Genomic DNA, 25,670 nt, shown 5'->3' with positions numbered 1-25,670 from the left:
ATTGAGTTATAAGGAGAGGCTGGATAGACTGGGACTTTTTTCTCTGGAGTGTGGGAGGCTGAGGGGTGATCTTATAGATGTCTATAAAATAATGAGGGGCATAGATCAGCTCGATAGTCAATATCTTTTCCCAAAGGTCGGGGAGTCTACAACTAGAGGGCATAGGTTTAAGGTGAGAGGGGAGAGATAGAAAAGTGTCCAGAGGGGCAATATTTTCACACAGAGGGTGGTGAGTGTCTGGAACAAGCTGCCAGAGGTAGTAGTAGAGGCGGGTACAATTTTATCTTTTAAAAAGCATTTAGATAGCTACATGGGTAAGATGGGTATAGAGGGATATGGACCAAACGCGGGCAATTGGGATTAGTTGAGGGGTTTTAAAAAAAGGGCGGGATGACAAGTTGGGCCGAAGGGCCTGTTTCCATGCTGTAAACCTCTATGACTCCACTAGCTTTCACATTATTTACGTCCACTTTCCTTTCACAGATTACAGCTACTACCAATTTCAACCCCTCTTTAAACGAGAAGTTCATTATAAAGAGCAATGGTTCGGCTGGAAATTAAGTTTGCAGACCCTCAATGTACATATCACTGTTGTCTTTGCATTTCTGTTAACCACCACAGCTTCAAGTCATCTTCAAAACTCAGGGCTGTCATAGTCCATTTCCATTGAGCACAAATACAAACATTCATTTTGCTTTTGAAATTTCTTGAAGTCAGAGTAAAAATAAAAGACTTGTGGGATTTTCTGCATGCATGCTCCCCCGCGGCCTGTTTTGTGGGGGGTAGCTCCAATTGAAGAGCCAACAAATGCCAGCCTTTGTGAAGGCTTTTTGCCCCCAAGTGCTAAGTTTGAGTGAGATGGTTATGTTGCAGACAGAAGATAAGCTAAATTACAATACACTACTTTTTAATATTGCCTTCCATTTTGGTCACCATGTCACACAAAACTTCAATTCCCAAAGGTGCAGGACTTATTATTAACCAGTGTCAAATCTGCCCTCCTCTTTATTACAACAATCAAGCCAGCATCATTAGCCAGAAATGATGGAGGTAGAAGATGATTGCTCTTTGTCCGTGTCATAGGGACCAAATGGTGAACTGACTCAACAATCTAAACGGACGTTTTATAATAGCAACAATCAAAAGCAGATTCTGGAAGACTGCAAGATGGGAAATGCACTCTCGCTAAATGGCTGCCCATTAAAGTTGGAGTATTCTTCTACTTAAAACACTGGAGATTTTAAAAGCTTATGCAACACCAGTTGTTTTGAATCCGTGGTCAGCTTATGGGCTCTCTGTCCATCCTACACCCTCGAGTCTCACAAGTCATGAGACTCAACAGGAGTAAGTAGATGTAGTATCCCTGGATTTCCAAAAGAGATTTGAACATTAGTGGAGAAATGGTTTTGGGGAACTTGATGGGATTGAAGGTGGATAAATCTCCAGTTCCGGATAATCTACATCCGAGCGTACTGAAGGAAGTGGCCCTGGAAATAGTAGATCCATTGGTGGTTATTTTCCAAAATCCTTTGGACTCTGGAATAGTTGCTACAGATTGGAGAGTAGCTAATGTAAGCCCGCTATTCAAAAAGGGAGGTAGAGAGGAAACAGGGAACTATAGACCAGTGAGCCTAACGTCGGTACTGGGGAAGTTGCTAGAGTCTATTATCAGGAATTTCATAACTCGGCATTTGGAAGGCAGTGGTATAATCAGACAAAGTCAGCATGGATTTACAAAAGGGAAATAATGCTTGACGAATCTATTGGAATTTTTTGAGGATGCAACTAGTATAGTTGACCGAGGAGAACCAGTGGATGTGGTTTATTTAGACTTTCAGAAGGTTTTCGATAAGGTCTCACATAACACACTATGTAAAGTTAAAGCGCATGGGATTGCAGGTAATGTCTTGAGATGGATAGAAAGCTGGTTAGCAGATAGGAAGCAAAGAGTTGGTATAAATGGGTCTTTTTCTGATTGGCAGTCAGTGACTAGTGGGGTACCGCAGGGATCTGTGCTAGGATCACAACCGTTCACATTATATATTAATGATTTGGAAGAGGGAACTGAATGTATTACCTCCAAATTTGCAGATGGATACAAAGTTGGGTGGGAGGGTGAGCTGTGAGGAGGATGTAGAGATGCTTCAGTGTGATTTGGACAGGCTGAGTGAGTGGGCATCTGTATGGCAGATGCAGTATAATGTGGATAAATGTGAGGTTATCCACTTTGGTAGCAATAACAGGAAGACAGATTATTACTTGAATGGGTGTAAATTGAGAGAGGTGGATACTCAACGATCATAAGAACATAAGAACCAGGAGCAGGAGTAGGCCATCTGGCCGCTCGAGCCTGCCCCACCATTCAATAAGATCATGGCTGATCTTTTTGTGGACTCAGCTCCACCTACCCGCCCGCTCACCATAACCCTTAATTCCTTTACTGTTCAAAAAGTTATCTATCCTTGCCTTAAAAACATTCAATGAGGCAGCCTCAACTGCTTCACTGGGCAGGGAATTCCACAGATTCACAACCCTTTGTGTGAAGAAGTTCCTCCTCAACTCAGTCCTAAATCTGCTTCTCCTTATTTTGAGGCCATGCCCCCTAGTTCTAGTTTCACCCGCCAGTGGAAACAACTTCCCTGCTTCTATCTTATCTATTCCCTTCATAATCTTACATGTTTCTATAAGATCTCCCCTCATTCTTCTAAATTCCAATGAGTATAGCCCCAGTCTACTCAGTCTCTCCTCATAAGCCAACCCTCTCTACTCCAGAATCAACCTAGTGAATCTCCTCTGCACCCCCTCCAGTGCCAGTATATCCTTTCTCAAGTAAGGAGACCAAAACTGTACACAGTACTCCAGGTGTGGCCTCACCAGCACCTTATACAGCTGCAACATAACCTCCCTGTTTTTAAACTCCATCCCTCAAGCAATGAAGGACAAAATTCCATTTGCCTTCTTAATTACCTGCTGCACCTGCAAACCAACTCCTTGAGATTCCTGGACAAGGACACCCAGGTCCCTCTGCACAGCAGCATGCTGCAATTTTTTACCATTTAAATAATAGTCCATTTTGCTGTTATTCCTACCAAAATGGATGACCTCACATTTACCAACATTGTACTCCATCTGCCAGACCCTCGCCCACTCACTTAGACTATCTATATCCCTTTGCAGACTTTCAGCGTCCTCTGCACACTTTGCTCTGCCACCCATCTTAGTGTCATCTGCGAATTTTGACACACTATACTTGGACCCAACTCCAAATCATCTATGTAAATCGTAAACAATTGCGGTCCCAACACTGATCCCTGAGGCACACCACTAGTCACTGATCGCCAACCAGAAAAACACCCATTTACCCCCACTCTTTGCTTTCTGTTAGTTAACCAATCCTCTATCCATGCTAACACATTACCTGTAACACTGTGCACCTTTATCTCATGTAGCAATCTTTGGTGTGGCACCTTGTCAAATGCCTTCTGGAAATCCAGATACACCACATCCACAGGTTCCCCATTGTCCACTGCACATGTAATGTTCTCAAAGAATTCCACCAAATTAGTCAAACATGACCTGCCCTTCATGAACCCATGCTGCGTCTTACCAATGGGACCATTTATATCCAGATGTCTCACTATTTCTTCCTTGATGATAGATTCAAGCATTTTCCCTACTACAGAAGTTAAGCTAACCGGCCTATAGTTACCCGCCTTTTGTCTACCTCCTTTTTTAAACAGTGGCGTCACATTTGCTGTTTTCCAATCTGCGGGAACCACCCCAGAGTCCAGCAAATTTTGGTAAATTACCACAAGTGCATTTGCCATTTCTCCCGCCATCTCCTTTAGGACCCTGGGATGCATTCCATCAGGACCAGGAGACTCGTCTACCTTTAGCCCCATTAACTTGCCCAACACTACCTCTTTCGTGATAATGATAGTTTCTAGGTTCTCACCTGCCATAGCCTTCCTGTCATCAATTTTTGGCCTGTTATTTGTGTCTTCCACTGTGAAGACCGACACAAAATACCTGTTCAATGCCTCAGCCATTTTCTCATTTCCAGTTATTACATCCCCCTTCTCATCCTCTGAAGGACCAATGTTTACTTTAGGCACTCTTTTTTGTTTTATATATTTGTAGAAACTTTTGCTCTCTTTTTATATTCTGAGCTAGTTTACTCTCATAATCTATCTTACTTTTCTTTATAGCTTTTTTCATAGCTTTCTGCTGATCTTTAAAGATTTCCCAATCCTCTAGGTTCCCACTAATCTTTGCCACTTTGTATGCATTTTCTTTCAATTTGATACCCTCCTTTATTTCCTTAGATATCCATGGCTGATTCACTCTTTTTCTACAGTCCTTCCTTATCACTGGTATATACTTTTGCTGAGCACTGTGAAAGATCGCTTTGAAGGTCCTCCACTGTTCCTCAATTGTCCCACCATAAAGTTTTTGCTCCCAGTCTACCTTAGCCAACTCCTCCCTCATCCCTTTCTCATCTCCTTTGTTTAAGCACAAGACACTGGTATTGGATTTTACCTTCTCACGCTCCATCTGTATTTTAAATTCAACCATACTGTGATCGCTTCTTCTGAGAGGATCTCGAACTGCAAGATCATTAATTATTCCCGTCTCATTACACAGGACCAGATATAGGATAGCTTGCTACCTTGTCGGTTCCATTACATACTGTTCAAGGAAGCTATCGCGGATACATTCTATGAACTCCTCCTCAAGGCTGCCTTGACCGACCTGGTTTGACCAATTGATATGTAGATTAAAATCCCCCATGATAATTGCTGTACCATTTTTACATGCATCAGTTATTTCTTTGTTTATTTCTCACCCCACCATGATGTTATTATTTGGTGGCCTATAGATTACGCCTATCAGTGACTTTTTCTCCTTACTATTTCTAATTTCCACCCAAATGGATTCAACCTTTTTTTCCATAGAACCTATATCATCTCTCACTACCGCACTGATATCATCCTTAAATATCAGAGCTACGCCACCTCCCTTACCTTCCTGTCGGTCCCTCTGAACAGTCTGATACCCCTGGATATTCAACTCCCAGTCGTGACCATCCTGCAACCATGTCTCTGGAGTCCTTGTGCATCAGTCGCTGAAAGTAAGCGTGCAGGTACAGCAGACAGTAAAGAAAGCAAAATGGTATGTTGGCCTTCATAGCGAGAGGATTTGAATATAGGGATAAGGGTGTTTTGCTGCAATTGTATAGGGCGTTGGTGAGAACACATCTGGAGTAGTGTGTACAGTTTTGGTGTCCTTATCTGAGGAAGGATGTCCTTGCGACAGAGGGAGTGCAGCGAGGGTTTACCGGGCTGATTCCTGGGATTGCAGGTCTGTCATATGAGGAGAGACCAAGTCGGCTAGGATTATATTCACTGGAGTTTACAAGAGTGAGAGGGGATCTGATATAAACTAAAATTCTAAAAGGGTTCGACAGGAAGAATGTTTCCAATAGTGGGGGAGCCCAGAACTAGTGTCATAGTTTGAGGATAAGTGGTAAACCTTTCAGAACTGAGGTGAGGAGAAATTTCTTCACCCAGAGGGAGGCGAATGTGCAAAATTCACTCCCACAGAAAGTAGTTGAGGCCAAAACGTTGTGTGATTTCAAGAAGAAATTAGATATAGCTCTTGGGACTAAAGGGATCAGGGGATAGCAAGAGATATTGGGGAAGGGGGGGGGGGAAATCAGGATATTGAATTCCATGATCAGCCATGATCAAAATGAATGGCAGAGCAGGCTCGAAGGGCCGAATGGCCTCCTCCTGCTTCTAGTTTCTATGAGGTGGCACACAAAAGGTTAATCGGCAAATCAAGGGCATATGGAGTGGGGCTAGTATACTAGCATAGATATAGGATTGGTTAAACAGATAGAAAACAAAGGCTGGGCATAAATGGGCCTTTTTCACATTGGCAGGCATTGAGTAGTGAGAGCCACAAGGATCAATGCTGGAGCCTCAGCTATTTACAATATATATTAATAGCCTAAATGAAAAGACAAAGTAATGTATCAAAATTTGCTGATGATACCAAGCTAAGTGGGAATGCAAGCTGTGTTGAGGACAGAGAGAGGCTGCAGAGAGGTATATTCAGGTTCAGCGAGTGGGCAGCAAGATGGTAGATGGAGTATAATGTAGGGAAATGTGAAGTTATTCACTTTGGTTGTAACAAAAAGCAGATTTTTTTTTAAATGTGAAAAACATTGAAGTATTGATGTTCGGAGAGATTTGGGTGTACTTGTACCAGGAATACAGAAAGTTAGCACACACATACAGCAGGCAGTGAGGAAGACAAGTAGCACGCTGAACTTTATGACAAGGGGATTTGAGTAGAAGAATAAAGAAATCTTGTTACAATTGTACAGGGTTTTGGTCAGACCACATCTGGAATAGTGTGTGCAGTTTTGGTCTCCATATTTAAGGAAGGATATAGTTGCATTGGAGACGGTAGAGTGAAGATTCACTAGAACAAAAAAGTTCAATGACAAGGGGGCACAGGTTCAAGGTGAGAGGGGGAAAGTGGTGAGTGCCTGGGGTGAGGTGGAAGCAGGCACATTAGCAACATTTAAGAGGCATCTGAATGGGTACATGAATAGGGAGGGAATAGAGGGATACGGACCGAGTAAGGGCAGAAGGTTTTTTTAGTTTAGTTAGGGCATCATTGTCGACACAGGCTTGGAGGACCGAAGGGCCTGTCCCTGTCCTGTATTTTGTTTTGTTCTTTGTATCATAACTTTTACCAGTTGAAATACCCAAACATGACAAGATACAATTCTTAACTGCTAATTTATCTCTATTAGCTCCAATTTAAGCAATATTCCTCAGACATAAACCCCTCTTCAAAATCAGTTAGCAAGCAACAGGCTTACATGTTGGTATGTGGACTGCTGCTCCTCAAACCTCAAGAACACCGTTGGAGAGAGATACTTATTTTCTAGCAGGTCCCAAACTTCAATCTCCATAGAGAGAGAGGGAGAAGCGCTGCTGCTCCTTGCAAATCCAAACAGAAACTGCCTGCTTGTCTCTCTGCAAGCTTAGCTCCTTCTGTTAGCACACGATGCACTCGTCAATCAACCTAATTAAACCTTACTCTGAAACCCAGGGGACAACCCAAAAAATAAACAGAACTGCAGCACCTCAGATTAAAACAAACACCCCAATATCTCGGATCAATTATGAACAAAGAACAAAGAAAATTACAGCACAGGAACAGGTCCTTCAGCCCTCCAAACCTGCACCAACCATGCTGCTCGCCTGAACTAAAACCCCTACCCTTCCGGAAAGAACAAAAAAGCTTTTTATGGCAATTGTCAATGGTTTCATGGTCATTGTCCTTTAATTCCAGATTTTTACTGCTGCTGTGGGATTTGAAACTGGGTCCTCAGAGCATTATTCTGTGTCTCTGGATTGCTGGTCCAGTGATAATACCACTATGCCACTGCCTCTATCCTTCTACATTCTACATTCTCACATGTGGGCTGCCTGGAGGAGACAGATCAGCACCATAATTAGAGCTGAAGTTTAAAACATTCCCTTCACAAGAAACATGATATAAATACATTTCTTCAAGGCACAGTATTGTCACACCTGCGATGAGAGGGTTGTCCTGTGATGAGAAGCAGAATAAATTGGGTTAATGTTCTCCAGAGTTTAGAAGAATGAGAGGTGATCACATTGAAACATTCTGATGGGGTTTGACAGGATAAACACAGATTGTTTCCCCCTGACTGGGGAATCTGGAACACGGGACACAGTCTCAGGATAAGGGGCCGACCATTTAGGACTGAGATGAGGACAAATGTCTTCATTCAAAGGGTGGTGAATCTTTGGAGTTCTCTTTCCCAGAGGGTTGTGGATGTTCCATCGTTGAATAGATTTAGGCTGGTATAGTAATTCAGCCAGGTCAGTCTTCAGTCACCAGAAATCCTTTATTGGAAACGAAAGGCACCCGTGGCATACAGCAAACATGTACGTACCTGGGGACCTACAACACCGGCCTGGGTTAGAGCAACAGGTTTTAACCTTCCGCTGCTCACTTTCCATTGGGCAAGCCTCTGTTCACTCAATAAGGGAGTTCATACTCCATGAAGCCTATGGGAAGATCATAGATGATCCCCATGTCCTTCATGGCCATCCTAACAACACTCCGCACCGCACTCCCCCACTCCCAGGTCCATTTCTCTCCCAGCAGCCCCACTGAGAGAAGGTCCTTTCTGCCGCTTAGTTTTTGGTCTGGTGTAAGCCAAACAGGAGACCTTCGTTTCTAGAGGCAGCATAGCAGGGTTACTGACGCAGGTTCCTGCGCAGGTTCGGTTTCAACCCAGATGCTCACTTCTTCAGCCTCCATCTCCGAGTGAGTACATTCACTATCCAGAGGGGCTAACATGGAGTCAATGTTGTGTGCGATGTGGTCCTGTAATCGAACAATAATCGTGCCAGTTTAGTCTCCATGGATACCGCTGGTTGCTTCTTCATACCATTTTCGAAGGTTTGAAATGCCTGTTCTGCCAGTCCATTTGATGATGGGTGATAAGGTGCAGTTTGGACGTTTTAGACACCATCGGAGAGCACAAAGTTCTGGAAATCACCGCTAGTAAAGGCCGTGCCTTTTTGGAAACCAGGAATTCCGGTATTCCATGTATACTGTTGTTTATGGTCGGTTACTATAAAAATTCTACCATAGATGCATTGATGGAATTTTTTCACACCAAATATGACCACCAACCCTTCCTTTGCAATCTGAGAATACCCTCGATTCACGTCCAAAGGGGGCCTGGCAGCACATGCAATGCGCTTTTCCATCCTGTCTTTCCAGTGATGTGAATATCTCCCAACCGCATATGGAGAAGCGTCGCATGTCAGAACGAGTTCCTTCTTGGGATCAAAATGGGCCAATAAATTAGTGAACAATAGCTGTCATTCAATCTGGCAAAGACCTCCGCTTGTGGCACTTCCCAGGGTCTTTTGGTAGTAGGGTGTGCATGGAAGCCAAATTCAGGATAAATTTTCCATAATAATTGACTCATCCCAGGAAGGTGTTTAGCTCCGTGGTGTTCCTTAGAGTTGGTGCTTCTTTGTTGGCCTTTACCTTATCCTCTACTGGATGTAACCTATTGTCATCTACTCGATGGCTTAAGTAGGTTAATTTGGCCACTTAGAAAACACATTTCTCCCTCTTCAAGCAAACTCCCATTCTGAAAAATCTCTGCAAGACCTCTAATTTTTTCAGGTGTTCCTGTTCCAAAGCCCGTGACCAGGACCTCATCTAAATATGCTGCTACCTTGGGTAGCCCTTGAAGAATGTTCTCCATAACTCTTTGGATAATGGCACACACTGATGAGACCCCAAAGGGCAAACGGGTATACTTGTAGAGTCCCTTATGTGTGTTGATAGTCACATATTGCCAGGAGGGCTTGTCCAATTCAGCTGAAGATAGGCGTGGCTCATGTCCAACTTGGAGAACATTTTGCCACCAGTTAACCTCGCGTACAAACCTTCGATTTGGGGCAGTGGGTACCTATCGAATTTGAAGACCCGATTGACTGTTAGTTTATAGCCCCCACAAAGACAAACCGATTTGTCAGGCTTAAGAACAGGGGCTACAGGCGCAGCCCATTCTGCAAATTACACAGGCCTTATAATACAAGGTTTCAACGCGCCCTAGTTCAGTTTCCACGCGCCCTAGTTCAGTTTCCACCTTCTCCAGCATGGAGTAAGGAACTGGCTTTGCTCCGAAATATCTAGATGTCGCATTGGGGACAACGTAGATCTTGGCCTTGGCTCCTTTCATTTTTCCCAGGCCCTTCTGAAAAACTCCAGGTTATTCAAAAATAACATCATACAACCCCCTCATGCCCAGCCTGAAGATCTCCACCCAGTTCAGCCAGATCTGCTGGAGCTAATCTCTCCCCATAAGGCTTAGTCCATGTGCCCGTACAACAGTGAGTGGGAGAGAAGCTGATTGCAGCCTGTAAGTCATTGGGGCCGTGGTGGTGCCTTTAATTTGTAAAGGTTCCCCCGTGTAGGTGGCTAGTCTGGCCTCCACGTCTTCTAAGCTCAGGAGTTCGATGCCAAATTGGAGGCGCTTGTATGTCTGTTCTCCGATAACGGAGACTGCAGCTCCCATGTCTACTTCCATCGTCAAGGGACGGCCATTTACCAGTTGTTCTATGACTATTGGGGCAATATTGGAAACCGAAAGGAAGAGCTGGACCCACGGCTTACAGCTAACAAGTCTGTACTCAGGAACCTAGAACAAGGGACCGGTTTAGAGCCACGGGTTTGAACCCACCCCCCCCCGCTCACTCAATAAGGGAGTTTGTACTCCATGGGGAGATTGATCGACGGTCCCGTGTCCTTGGTGGCCATCATACAGTTGGGATAGACAGATTTTTGGTCTCTCAGGGAATTATGGGATATAGGGAGCTGGCAGGAAAATGGAGTTGAAGCTCAAGACCAGCCATGATGGGATTGAATGGTGGTGCCAGTTCGATGGGCTGAATGGTCTTTTGCTCCTTTTCTCATGGTCTTCCTGTGCAACAAGGGGAATCTGAGCAGATTGTCCTACAGCAGACTGATCCTTCATAGATCAGCTCAATGGCGGGACAGGATTTGGTTTAAATGACAAATTTTGACTGAAATGTAAACCAAGCACCCAGGGCCATATAGATTAGCATCAGCAACAGGGAATGAACTTAATCCTCTCCTCAACACCATGCTGCACCACCAAGGGAGGAGTTTAAACACCTCTGAAGACTTGGGCTCCTTCACAGCTGGCTTCACAAAACAAAACATTCCTAAAATTGAAGATCTGAGTCTCCTGTCAAATAAATGCAACTAAATTTTATAAAATTAAATATCAAAGATTCTTCTAGCAAGTTCCACAATCTACTAAAGCCATTATGAAATACACACCACTGCTTTTCCCCACCAAGAAAGTTTATGAACACATTATTCTGCAATCTTTCCTCAAGCAAAGGTAAGCCTTCTGAAAAGTGTTACTGGAAAAGTCACTTACTGTTCCACAAACTTTAACATCATGTAAACGTCCCCACTCGTCTTCGTGGCTGTCAACCATCATGACGCTGTCATCCTCATCCAGACCCCATTCGACCTGAAGGTCAATGCGAACCTCTTCTCCAAGAGAGTGCATTCCAACTGCTGGGAACAATCCATCCGGAGACATGGCCATTACTATCGATCCCACCTTTACAAACACAGAAAGGAAAGATTCCAGTCAATCATATCTGTGTGTTCCACTAACACAACTATACTAAATAGAATCATACCAATCTGCTGCACTGTCCCCATCAAACACTCCCAGGACAGGTACAGCACGGGGTTAGATACAGAGTAAAGCTCCCTCTACACTGTCCCCATCAAACACTCCCAGGACAGGGACAGCACGGGGTGAGATACAGAGTAAAGCTCCCTCTGCACTGTCCCCATCAAACACTCCCAGGACAGGTACAGCACGGTGTTAGATACAGAGTAAAGCCCCCTCTACACTGTCCCCATCAAACACTCCCAGGACAGGTACAGCACGGGGATAGATGCAGAGTAAATCTCCCTCGGCACTGTCCCCCCATCAAACACTCCCAGGACAGATACAGCACAGGGTTAGATACAGAGTAAATCTCCCTCGGCACTGTCCCCCCATCAAACACACCCAGGGGAGATACAGCACGGGGTTAGATACAGAGTAAAGCTCCCTCTACACTGTCCCCATCAAACACTCCCAAGATAGGTACAGCACGGGGTTAGATACAGAGTAAAGCTCACTCGACACTGTCCCCCATCAAACACTCACAGGACAGGTACAGCACGGAGTCAGATACAGAGTAAAGCTCCCTCTACACTGTCCCCATCAAACACTCCCAAGATAGGTACAGCACGGGGTAAGATACAGAGTAAAGCTCACTCGACACTGTCCCCCATCAAACACTCCCAGGACAGGTACAGCACGGGGTCAGATACAGAGTAAAGCTCACTCGACACTGTCCCCCATCAAACACTCCCAGGACAGGTACAGCACGGGGTTAGATACAGAGTAAAGCTCCCTCTGCACTGTCCCCCCATCAAAAACACCCAGGGCAGATACAGCACGGGGTTAGATACAGAGTAAAGCTCCCTCGACACTATCCCCATCAAACACTCCCAGGGCAGGTACAGCACCGGGTTAGATACAGAGTAAAGCTCCCTCTACACTGTCCCCATCAAACACTCCCAGGACAGGTACAGCACGGGGTTAGATACAGAGTAAAGCTCCCTCTACACTGTCCCCTATCAAACACTCCCAGGACAAGTACAGCACAGGGTTAGATACAGAGTAAAGCTCCCTCTACACTGTCCCCAACAAACACTCCCAGGACAGGTACAGCACGGGGTCAGATACAGAGTAAAGCTCCCTCTATACTGTCCCCATCAAACACTCCCAGGACAGGTACAGCACGGAGTTAGATACAGAGTAAAGCTCCCTCTACACTGTCCCCAGCAAACACTCCCAGGACAGGTACAGCACGGGGGTTAGATACAGAGTAAAGCTCCCTCTACACTGTCCCCAGCAAACACTCCCAGGACAGGTACCGCACGGGGTTAGATACAGAGTAAAGCTCCCTCTACACTGTCCCCCATCAAACACTCCCAGGACAGGGACAGCACGGGGTTAGATACAGAGTAAAGCTCCCTCTACACTGTCCCCCATCAAACACTCCCAGGACAGGTACAGCATGGGGTTAGTGTTATGATGGCCACGAAGGTCATGGGGGATCATCAATTGTTCTCCCTGTGGGTTTTGCGGAGTGCGAGCTGCCTTATTGAGTGCAGAGGGTCGTCCACTGAGAAGCAGATAGCGGGCTTTTTTATATCCATTATTTTAAATCCCAAGGTGAAGTCTACCTGACTAAGCCGCAAGTGTGACCCTTTCCTTTGGTTCACAACAAAGAGTGCTAGTGACGGGGTTGGCTGAACTTCTTCATTGGTGACAAGGAGAAATTTTTTTCTCCATCCCTGCCTCTCTGGACAATCTCCGAAAGGTCAGAAAAAGCCATTATGTCCCCTTTTAGGAAACCTGAGCCCTATGCCACCAGTGGCTAAGACTGGACCGAATATACTGAACGAGTGTTACTTCTTCCATGCTGACAACACTGAAGGAGACGAAAAGCAAAAAGTGATATTGTTGACACCCCGACTTTCAGTGTGATAAGAAGCCTGACCTATCCAGATGCCCCCAACGCAAAAACGTTGAATGAACTCGTGGAGGCATGGAGAAAAACCACTCTGACTTGAAGCCCCCTGTAATCCTCCAGAGAGATTGCTTCAACATGACTTGGAGCACTCCTGGGGAATCTGTCACTGACTTCTTGGCTCGGTTATGGAAACTAGCTGAACACTGCAAATTTGGACCGCTTCTGAACGAAATGTCGCGAGACAGATTGGTATGTGGCATAAATGAACTAACCATCCAAAAGAAACTGTTGGCAGAACCCGATTTGGATTTTTAAAAAGCCAGTCATAGAGGTTTACAGCATGGAAACAGGCCCTTTGGCCCAACTTGTCCACGCCGCCCTTTTTTTAAAAAAAACCCTAAACTAATCACAATTGCCCGCATTTGGCCCATATCCCTCTATACTCATCGTGCCCATGTAACTATCTAAATGCTTTTTCAAAGACAAAATTGTACCCACCTCTACTACTAACTCTGGCAGCTTGTTCCAGACACTCACCATCCCGTGTGAAAAAATTGCCCCTCTGGACCCTTTTGTATCCCTCCCCTCTCACCTTAAACCTATGCCCTCTAGTTTTAGACTCCCCTACCTTTGGGAAAAGATATTGACTATCCAGCTGATCTGTGTCCCTCATTATTTTATAGACCTCTATAAGATCACCCCTCAGCCTCCTACGCTCCAGGGAAAAAAGTCCCAGTCTATCCAGCCTCTCTTTATAACTCTCTTTGTAACAAGTCCCGGTAGCATCCTAGTAAATCTTTTCTGCACTCTTTCTAGTTTAATAATATCCTTTCTATAATAGGGTGACCAGAAGAATTGCACACAGTATTCCAAGTGTGGCCTTACCAATGTCTTGTACAACTTCAACAAGACGGCCTAACTCCTGTATTCAATGTTCTGACCGATGAAACCAAGCATGCCGAGTGCCTCCTTCACCACTCTGTCCACCTGTGACTCCACTTTCAAGGAGCTATGAACATGTACCCCTAGATCTCTTTGTTCTGTAACTCTCCCCAACGCCCTACCATTAACTGAGTCAGTCCTGCCCTGGTTCAATCTACCAAAATGCATTACCTCGCATTTGTCTAAATTAAACTCCATCTGCCATTCGTCAGCCCACTGGCCCAATTGATCAAGATCCCGCTGCAATTGGAGATAACCTTCCTCACTGTCCCACCATTCCATCAATCTTGGTGTCATCTGCAAACTTACTAACCATGCCTCCTATATTCTCATCCAAATCATTCATATAAATGACAAATAACAGTGGGCCCAGCACTGATCCCTGAGGCACACCACTGGTCACAGGCCTCCAGTTTAAAAAACAACCTTCTACAACCACCCTCTGGCTTCTGTCAAGAACTTGATTAAAGACTTGATTAGCTGTAAGTATTCGCATTCCAACCATTATTCATGTAAATTGAGTTTGTGTCTTTATATGCTCTGTTTGTGAACAGAATTCCCACTCACCTGAAGAAGGGGCTTGGAGCTCCGAAAGCTTGTGTGGCTTTTGCTACCAAATAAACCTGTTGGACTTTAACCTGGTGTTGTTAAACTTCTTACTGTGTTCACCCCATTCCAACGCCGGCATCTCCACATTCTGTCAAGAAGCCAATTTTGTATCCATTTAGATACCTTACCCTGGAAGTGTGATAGCCTTGTCACTTGAGAACATAGAGAAAGGGGCATCAGGCAGCAATGTCTTCCAATCAGGGGGAGGGACCTCATCTAATCAGTCCTCAATGGAGAGTGTCTGTGTAAATCAGGAGTTAAAAAGATATAGGAATGCTAATATCACCACCCGACAGTTAAGGAAAGGCAGGGATGACCCCAGGAATATTACAGAACATACTCCAGAAAGGTGCAGCTGCCAAACGATGGATTATTGCAAACGCTGTCAAAGGGCACAGCCATGGTGAAGATGCAGGAACAGGCAAATTGCGTGCTGCCTATGGAGAAAGCGGAGGCTGGTACCTGAGCGTACCATGCAGATATCCCCTCTTCCAGAAACAGGGACACTACAACTGAATCGTGTTGGAACGACGACAGTAGCGCCGATAATGGTGGAATTACTGGTGAATGGCCATCCCTTGAAAATGGAGGTGGACGTGGGATTTGCAGTCTCCATTATCAGACAGACTTGAGAGCGCCTCCAATTCAGCATCCAACTCCTGAGCTTAGAAGACATGGAGGCCAGACTAGCCACTGACATGGGGGAGCTTTTACAAATAAAAGACACCGCCACAGCCCCAGTGACTTACAGGCAGCAATCAGCTTCTCTCCCACTCACTGTTCTACAGGGACATGGACCAAGCCTGATGGGGAGAGATTAGCTCCAGCAAATCTGGCTGAACTGGCTGGAGATCTTCAGGCTGGGCATGGGGGGGACTGTATGATGCAGAGTGACATCAGTATATACCATCTGCAAGATGCACTGCAGGAACTCACCAAGGCTCCTTAGACAGTGCCTTCCGAATCTGTGACCTCTGCCATCTGGAAGGACAAGAGCACAGATACCTGAACACAACCATCTGGAGGTTCCCCTCCAAGTCACTCACCATCCTGACTTGGAAATATATCGGCTGTTCCTTCACTGTCGCTGGGTCAAAATCCAGGAACTCCCTCCCTAACAGCACTGTGGGTGTACCTACACCACATGGACTGACTGATGTCCAATAACAATCCTGGAACTCCCTCCCTAACAGCACCGTGGGTGTACCTACACCACATGGACTGACTGATGTCCAATAACAATCCTGGAACTCCCTCCCTAACAGCACTGTGGGTGTACCTACACCACATGGACTGACTGATGTCCAATAACAATCCTGGAACTCCCTCCCTAACAGCACTGTGGGTGTACCTACACCACATGGACTGACTGATGTCCAATAACAATCCTGGAACTCCCTCCCCAACAGCAGTGTTAACCCAGCAAATAATATGGTATTTGCTACCAAATAAACCTGTTGGACTTTAACCTGGTGTTGTGAGACTTCTTACTGTGTTTACCTACACCACATGGACTGCGGCGGTTCAAGAGGGCAGCTCACCACCACCTTCTGAAGGGATATCATGGAGGTCAAGAAATGCTACCCTTACAATGACACTCTGATATGAAGGGTTAAAAGAAGCTGGCATTTACTTGCACGCTGCTATCTTGAATGCAGGACCAACAAGCTGCAAATTGATGGAATGAAAGCCCGTTCATAAACTCAGAATCCGACAGCGCAGAAGGAGGCCATTCGGCTCATCGAGCCTGCACCAATAACAATCCCTCCGAGACCCTATCCCCATAACACCACGTATTTACCTTGATAATCCCCTAACACTAAGGGGTAATTTAGCATGGTCAATCAATCTAACGAGGCAGCACAGTGGTTAGCACTGCTGCCTCAGCGTCAGGGACCCGGGTTCAATTCCGGGCTCAGGTCACTGTCTTTATGGAACAAAGAACAAAGAACAAAACAGCACAGGAACAGGCTCTTCGGCCCTCCAAGCCTGCACCGCTCTTGTGCCCAACTAAACCATTCGTTTGTATCCCTCTATTCCCAGTCTGTTCATGTGGCTCTCCAGATAAGTCTTAAACGATCCCAGCGTGTCCGCCTCAATCACCTTGCTTGGCAGCGCATTCCAGGCCCCCCCCCACCCTCTGTGTAAAATACAACCCCCTGACCCCCAGCTTAATCCACAGCCTGCCTGGACCTGCAGAATCTCACTGGCTGTCTTGTCTGGAGACAACACACATCTCTTTAACCTGTCTTGATGCTCTCTCCACTCACATTGTCTGTATCTTAAAGACTTGATTAGCTGTAAGTATTCGCATTCCAACCATTATTCATGTAAATTGAGTCTGTGTCTTTATATGCCCTGTTTGTGAACAGAATTCCCACTCACCTGAAGAGGGGCTTGGGGCTCCGAAAGTTTGTCTGGCTTTTGCTACCAAATAAACCTGTTGGACTTTAATCTGGTGTTGTTAAACTTCTTACTGTGTTTACCCCAGTCCAACGCCAGCATCTCCACATCATGACTTCTATGGCTCAGCCAGTTCTCCACCCATCCAGCTAGCTCACCTTTTATCCCGTGAGATTTAACCTTTTGCACCAGCCTGCCATGAGCGACCTTGTCAAATGCTTTACTAAAATCCATGTAGACGACATCCACGGCCCTTCCCTTGTCAATCGTTTTTGTCACCTCTTCAAACAACTCAACCAAATTTGTGAAGCATGACCTCCCTCGTACAAAACCATGCTGTCTATCGCTAATGAGATTATTCAGTTCTAAATGCGCATATATCCTATCTCTAAGAATCTTCTCCAACAATTTCCCTACCACGGATGTCAAGCTCACCGGCCTATAATTACCCGGGTTATCCTTGCTACCCTTCTTAAATAACGGGACCACATTTGCTATCCTCCAATCCTCTGGGACCTCACCTGCGTCCAGTGAAGAGACAAAGATTTCTGTTAGAGGCCCAGCGATTTCATCTCTCGTCTCGCTGAGCAGCCTTGGATAGATTCCATCAGGCCCTGGGGATTTGTCAGTCTTTGTATTCCCTAAAAAACCTCACACTTCCTCCCTTGTAATGGAGATTTTTTTCTAACGGGTCAACATATCTCTCTGAGACACTCCCAGTCAACATGTCCCTCTCCTTTGTGAATACTGATGCAAAGTATTCGTTTAGGATCTCACCTACTTCCTTTGGTTCTAAGCATAATTCCCCTCCTTTGTCCCTGAGAGGTCCGATTCTTTCCCTAACAACCCTCTTGTTCCTAACGTATGTATAAAATGCCTTAGGATTCTCCTTAATCCTGTCTGCCAAGGACATTTTGTGACCCCTTTTTGCCCTTCTAACTCCCTATTTGAGTTATTTTCTACTTTCTCTGTATTCTTCCAGTGCTCCATCTGTTTTTAGCTGCCTGGACCTCATGTATGCCTCTTTTTTTTTTTGATTAGACCTATAATTTCACTGGTTATCCACGGCTCCCGAATCCTACCTTTCCTATCCTTCCTCTTTACAGGCACATGCCTGTCCTGCAGTCCTATCAACTGCTCCTTAAAAGACTCCCACATGCCAGATGTGGATTTACCCTCGAACAGCCTCTCCCAATCAACAGCCACCAAATCCTGTCTAATCCGACTGTAGTTAGCCTTCCCCCAATTCAGCACCTTACCCATAAGACAACACTCATCTTTTTCCATTACTATCCTAAAGTTTACAGAATTGTGGTCACTATTTGCCACATGTTCCCCCACTGAAACTTTGATGACCTGACCGGGCTCATTCCCCAGTTCTAGGTCCAGTATAGCCCCCTCTCTAGTTGGACTGTCAACATATTGTTCCAAAGAACCTTCCTGTACGCATTTTATAAATTCTTCCCCATCCAGGTCCCCAGCCCGAAGCGATTTCCAGTCTCTGAGGGAAATTAAAGTCTCCCACTACAACAACCCTATTTTTTCTGCACCTGTCCAGAATCTCCTTACATATCCGTTCCTCAACTTCCCGTGGGCTGTTGGGAGGCCTGTAGTATACCCCCAGCATAGTGACTGCACCCTTCCTGTTTCTGAGTTCCACCCACAGTGACTCGTTACCTGACCCTTCCAAATTGTCCACCCTCTGTACCACTGTAACATGCTCCCTAACTAGCATTGCTACTCCCCCACTTCTCCTTGCCCCTCCTCTGTCTCACCGAAAACACTTATACCCCGGAATATTCAGGAGTTTGCACATTCTCCCCATGTCTGCGTGGGTTTCCTCTGGGTGCTCCGATTTCCTCCCACAGTCCAAAGGGTCAGGTGCATTGGCCATACTAAATTGACCTTAGTGTCAGGGGGATTAGCAGGGTAAATATGTGGGGTTACCAGAATAGGGCCTGGGTGGGATTGTGGTCGATGCACTCAATGGGTCGAATGGCCTCCTTCTGCACTGTAGGGATTCTACGATTCTAACCAGTATGCCTTTCAAACTGTGGGAGGAAACCGGAGCACCCAGAGGAAATCCACGCAGACACGGGGAGAACGTGCAAACTCCTCACAGACAGTGACGCAAGCTGGGAATTGAACTTGAGTCCCTGGCGCTGTGAGGCAGCAGTGCTAACCACTGTGCCACCATGCTGCCCTTCTCATCATCTTCTCCTATTCTTCTTGGGCAGTCCCTTAGGCCTGAGGATGACCTGCTTGCACTCTGGTTTGATGTGTTCTGAAATGGTTGCTAAGATCAATGCGGGATGTGCAGAAGCTGCTGCGTGAAGGGTGGGGTAAATGGGCTGTTTGGAGGGTTGTGTGCTCCCTCTGACACCTCGGCTTCACCTTTCCCACAAAAAGTGTTCAGTGCCCTCCCAAATGAACCTTCTCGATTTTAACTGATCACAAACCAGGCTCTCCCACAAGTTGGCAGATACATATAAAACCCAAATGGTCACTATGGTCTGACTATTGGGGAACTACAGTCATGCAAGGCTAGCCACTCTGTTAAGAGTTCCCTCTTTGCTTTCCTTTGAAAATATAATTAAGACCTTCACCTTTGCAAAGAATCAGTGACTTGCTGTTTGCAGTGGCGCAATGCATACTGGTTCAACTGAGAGATTCACCCAGTACAACTCCAAAGGACCAAGAGGCATGGAAGTTCAAGATGGTCATAGATTCCACCAACACAGCAAACCAATTGCAGTCATGGACAAGACTTGCCGACAACAATTCTGGGATCACCTCTCTGCTGAAGTGTCAGTGGCAAAGATTCAGCTCCTTCTGACATGTCCAAGTAACAGTGGCTGTCCAACAGCCGACTTCAGCAGAAGTCAGCTCACTAAGTCATCTAGTGCAGGCAACATGTTCTGCACTTGCAGATTCCCCACATCAGACTACAGATTTCTCCAACGCACTGGCCGCTGTTTCACCCCGTGCTGCAGATGTGCTGGGTTTCAATGCTGTGACCAGGTTCTCTCTCCCTTTTCTGCACTTTTACTTTGACAAGCTATCTTCAGGAAACCACTGAAATTCTTCCATTGAGAGAACAAATGGAGCTAAGTTCCTGAAACTATCCATCTGGTTAAAAAATGTTCCAGTAAAAGTCGGTCATACATTTCAGGACTGGTTTGCAAGACAAAACAGGGACTGCACCAGAAATAGTGTTCCCATGACCATGGCATTTGAAAACAAGTAGTCACTGCATCAACCATGGGTACAACATAGTACTCGTCATAGACTATTTCTGTTTTGCAGGACTTGCATTTGGAGTGGGGTGGTCAACTGATCCTTTCAAATGGAAGGTCGATAAATTTTTACTAGCCAAGGGAGCTTCAAGTTTCTCGGTGTCCATTTCACCAACAACCTGTCCTGGTCCCCCCCATGCCGACACTATAGTTAAGAAAGCCCCACCAATGTCTCCACTTTCTCAGAAGACGAAGGAAATTTGGCATGTCAGCTACGACTCTCACCAACTTTTACAGATGCAGCATTCTTTCTGGTTGTATCACAGCTTGGTATGGCTCCTGCTCTGCCCAAGGCCACAAGAAACTACAAAAGGTCATGAACGTAGCTCAATCCATCACGCAAACCAGCCTCCCATCCACTGACTCTGTCTACACTTCCCACTGCCTCGGCAAAGCAGCCAGCATTACCAAGGACCCCATGCACCCCGGACATTCTCTCTTCCACCTTCTTCCGTCGAGAAAAAGATACAAAAGTCTGAGGTCACGTACCAACTGACTCAAGAACAGCTTCTTCCCTGCTGCTGTCAGACTTTTGAATAGAATTACCTTAAATTAAGCTGATCTTTCTCTACACCGTAGCTGTGACTGTAACACTACATTCTGCACCCTCTCCTTTCCTTCTTCCCTATGTACTCTATGAACGGTATGCTTTTTCTGGGCAATACAGCAGGATATAGATAGGCTGGAAAATTGGGCGGAGAGGTGGCAGATGGAGTTTAATCCGGATAAATGCGAAGTGATGCATTTTGGAAGAAATAATTTAGGGAGGAGTTATACAATAAATGGCAGAGTCATCAGGAGTATAGAAACACAGAGGGACCTAGGTGTGCAAGTCCACAAATCCTTGAAGGTGGCAACACAGGTGGAGAAGGTGGTGAAGAAGGCATATGGTATGCTTGCCTTTATAGGACGGGGTATAGAGTATAAAAGCTGGAGTCTGATGATGCAGCTGTATAGAACGCTGGTTAGGCCACATTTGGAGTACTGCGTCCAGTTCTGGTCGCCGCACTACCAGAAGGACGTGGAGGCGTTAGAGTGCAGAGAAGGTTTACCAGGATGTTGCCTGGTATGGAGGGTCTTAGCTATGAGGAGAGATTGGGTAAACTGGGGTTGTTCTCTCTGGAAAGACGGAGAATGAGGGGAGATCTAATAGAGGTGTACAAGATTATGAAAGGGATAGATAGGGTGAACGGTGGGAAGCTTTTTCCCAGATCAGAAGTGACGTTCACGAGGGGTCACGGATTCAAGGTGAGAGGGGCGAAGTATAACTCAGATATTAGAGGGATGTTTTTTACACAGAGGGTGGTGGGGGCCTGGAATGCGCTGCCAAGTAGGGTGGTGGAGGCAGGCACGCTGACATCGTTTAAGACTTATCTGGATAGTCACATGAGCAGTCTGGGAATGGAGGGATACAAACGATTGGTCTAGTTGGACCAAGGAGCGGCACAGGCTTGGGGGGCTGAAGGGCCTGTTTCCTGTGCTGTACTGTTCTTTGTTCTTTGTCTGTGTAGCGCGCAAGAAACAATACTTTTCACTGTGTACTAATACATGTGAGAATAATAAATCCAATCAATTTCACGTTTACAGCTTGTTTGATAGCCAAATACTGAAAATACAAACTCTTTGGTCAATAAATTCTCAGTTTCAGATATCCGACTGGACTTACAAGACAGGAGGCCAATATCCTGGTATGCCTGCGCTCACTGATATGAAATATACTTTTCCCCCACCTCTTTTCCATTTCTTGTGAAAAAGACAGTTGCCATTCCCCTGTCGAAGGATTCTGGGTGTACACCACAGCCAATCCGATCGCCTGTGAAACACTTTGGCCCAAACTGCTGACCGACTCCATTTCCATTAAATAACCTACAGAAGAAAATATAAAAGGCTCATTAAAATGGAGCTCACGAGCATTTATCATCAGAAACCACAAGTTCAAATTACTTCACCTCCACACGGCTTATTGGAGGTCAAGCTTCAAATGACATAAGCACAGCACGGTAGCACAGTGGTTAGCACTGCTGCCTCACAGCTCCAGGGACCCGGGTTCGATTCCCGGCTTGGGTCACTGTCTGAGTGGAATCTGCACATTCTCCTTGTGTCTGCGTGGGTTTCCTCCCACAGTCCAAAGATGCGCGGGTTAGGTGGATTGGCCATGATAAATTGCCCCTTAGTACTGGGGGATTAACAGGGTAAATGTTTGGCGTTACAGGAATAGTGCCTGGGTGGGATTGCATTCGGTACAGACCCAACGGGCCAAATGGCCTCCTGTACAGTCGACATCCTTTGATTCTATAACCCAGCTGCACTTGAAAAAGCAGGTTTCAAGAACAAAGAAGAGTTTCACTTGAAAATGAAGGGAAGCAAAGAAGATTCCTACAATTGCAGCACTATCCAAGAAAGATACAGGGTGGTGTGGAAAGCTAGTCGCTCACCATTCTCATCAATGGATTCTGACTGATTTCAATGCACCGGCCTTGTACCATTGACAAGATGCATGCAAATCAGCAACCTGATACCTGGATCTCAACAAAGTCGCACAGCCATCGGCCACAGATCTTGCAAAGCTTTCCGAACATTCACATTTTTGCAATTTTCCAGACAAAGATCAACAAAAAGTAAATCAATTATTACCGTCCCTCTCAGAGCACGCTTGCGCACCACACAAAATCAGCATCCAATTACCTCCCCACCAGTTATACAGAGTCCAACTACAGCAAAACTCTCCCCATCAAACACTCCCAGGACAGGTACAGCACGGGGTTAGATACAGAGTAAAGCTCCCTCCACACTGTCCCCATCAAACACTCCCAGGACAGGTACAGCACGGGGTCAGATACAGAGTAAAGCTCCCTCTACACTGTCCCCCATCAAACACTCCCAGGAGAGGTACAGAGTAAAGCTCCCTCTACACTGTCCCCCATCAAACACTCCCAGGACAGGTACAGCACAGGGTTAGATACAGAGTAAAGCACTGTCCCCCATCAAACACTCCCAGGACAGGTACAGCACGGGGTTAGATACAGAGTAAAGCTCCCTCTACACTGTCCCCCATCAAACACTCCCAGGACAGGTACAACACAGAGTTAGATACAGAATAAACTCCCCCTATCCTGTCCCCAGACACTCCCAGAACAGGTACAGCTTGATGCTGATGCGACAGAATCCCACTAAATCCTTTTGAATCTATATTATATACTAAGCTGCCCATCTGCAAACAATTTAAATTGTTTGCAGATGGGCAGCTTAGTAGGATTCTGTCGCACCAGCATCAATATGAAACAAATATGTCTCCTTGCTGAGGAAGGACAGTATCGCATTTAGAAACGATGTGCAGGTGATTTTCAAAAGCTGCAATTTCATTCAAAGCTTTACATTCATGTAATCAATTACTCTAATGTAATCAATTAGAAGGAACTGTTTTCTCTCATCCAGTCAGTGACTTGGTACAGCCTGCAGATGGATCAATGCAATCAAACGGCAATCTTCCTGGCTCTGCACTAATTTGGAATATGGCAACAACTTGGGGAAAAAATTCATTTTTCAGAAATTGGCAGAGATACATAAACTGGATTTCCCTACAGTGAGAGAAAGGATATTGGTGTGAATGGTAATCCTCAATTGGTTTAAAGCAATTTGGTTTACAACTGAAAGATAGCATTTGAGAATTTTGTTCAGCGAAAGAAGCACAAAGTGCTGGGACCTGATGGGATATATCCAAGAATTCTGAGTCAAACGGGGGAAGAAATCGCATCGGCCCTTGAGTGTTTTTTCTTTGTTCATTGGACAGTGACCCTGAGCCACCTCATGTAGTCTACGTGGAGGAGTTGAATTCCTTCCCACAAAGTACCCAGCTTCTGACCTGCTCTGGTAGCCACAGTACTTAAACAGATCGCCCAGTTCAGTTACTTTTCAATGGTAACCCCCGGGATGTTGATAGTGGGGGATTCAGCAATGGTAACACCATTGAATGTCAAGGGGTGATGGTTAGATTCTCTCTTGGTGATGATCATTGCCTGGCACTTGTGTGACATGAATGTTACTTGCCACTTATCAGCCAAAGCCTGGATATTGCCCAGATCTTGCTGCATTTAAACATGGACTGTTTCAGTATCTGAAGAGTCGCGAATGGTGCTGAACATTGTGCAATCATCAGCGAACATCCCCACTTCTGACCTTATGATGGAGGGAAGGTCATTGATGAAGCAGCTGAAGATGGTTGGGCCTCGGACACGAACCCTGAGGAACTCCTGCAGTGATGTCCTGGAGCTGAGATGATTGACCTCCAACCCCCACAGCCATCTTCCTGTGTACCAGGTGTGACTCCAACCAGCGGAGAGTTTCCCCCGATTCCCATTGAGTCCAGCTTTCTCAGGCTCTTTGGTGTCATACTCAGTCAAATGCTGTCATGGTGGCACCCAAACTGTGTCCATGAGTAGGTTATTGCTGAGCAGGTGTTGCTTGATCACTTCACTGATGATGGAGAGTAGACTGATTGGTCGGTATTTGGCTGGGTTGGATTTGTCCTGCTTTTTGTGTACAGGACACACCTGGGCAATTTTCCACATTGTCGGGTAGATGCCAGTGTTGTAACTGTACTGGAAGAGCTTGGCTCGGGGAGCGGCAAGTTCTGGAGGACAGGTCTTCAGTACTATTGCCGGAATATTGTCAGGGCCCAAAACGTTTGCACTGTAGAGTGCCTTCAGCTGTTTCTTGATATTACGTGGAGTGAATCGGATGGCTGAAGAGTGACATCTGTGATGCTGGGGACCACTGGAGGCTGAGATGAATCATCCACTCGGCACTTCTGGCTGAAGTTTGTCGCGAATGCTTCAACCTCATTTTTTGCACTGATGCTGGGCTCCTCCATTGTTTAGGGTAGGGTCCACCACCATTCACAGCTGGATGTGGAAGGATAGCAGAGCTTTGGTCTGATCCATAGGTTGTGGGATCGCTTTGCTCTGTTGATCACTTGCTGTTTATCATGCAAGTAGTCCTTTACTGTAGTTTCACCAGGTTGATACCTCATTTTTAGGTATGCCTGGTGCTGCTCCTGGCATGGCCTCCTGCACTCTCCATTGAACCAGGGTTGATCCCCTGGCCTGGTGGTAATGGTAGAGTGGGGGATATGCCAGGTCATGAGGTTACAGATTGGGGTTGAGTACAATTCTGCTGATGGCCCACAGCGCCTCTTGGATGCCCAGTT

General features: G+C 45.8%; 1 protein-coding gene across 1 annotated transcript in view; it reads right to left on the bottom strand.

Annotated features, from left to right (window-relative positions):
• Positions 1–25,670, bottom strand: part of spryd3 (SPRY domain containing 3) — a gene marked incomplete at its 3' end in the record, with an annotated part of 286,555 nt that overhangs the window by 244,581 nt on the left and 16,304 nt on the right. The window contains exons 5-6 of the mRNA XM_078208993.1: positions 22,195–22,330; positions 11,045–11,233 (exon numbers count right to left, since the gene is read on the bottom strand). Of these exons, the coding sequence (XP_078065119.1) occupies positions 11,045–11,233; positions 22,195–22,330 (325 nt within the window). The remainder of the gene's footprint in view (positions 1–11,044; positions 11,234–22,194; positions 22,331–25,670) is intronic.

This window comes from Mustelus asterias (assembly GCF_964213995.1).
Source record: "Mustelus asterias chromosome X unlocalized genomic scaffold, sMusAst1.hap1.1 SUPER_X_unloc_3, whole genome shotgun sequence".
NCBI classification, from domain to species: domain Eukaryota; kingdom Metazoa; phylum Chordata; class Chondrichthyes; order Carcharhiniformes; family Triakidae; genus Mustelus; species Mustelus asterias.
Note: the sequence above shows the minus strand (reverse complement) of the source record. Positions and strands in the feature narration are given on the sequence as shown.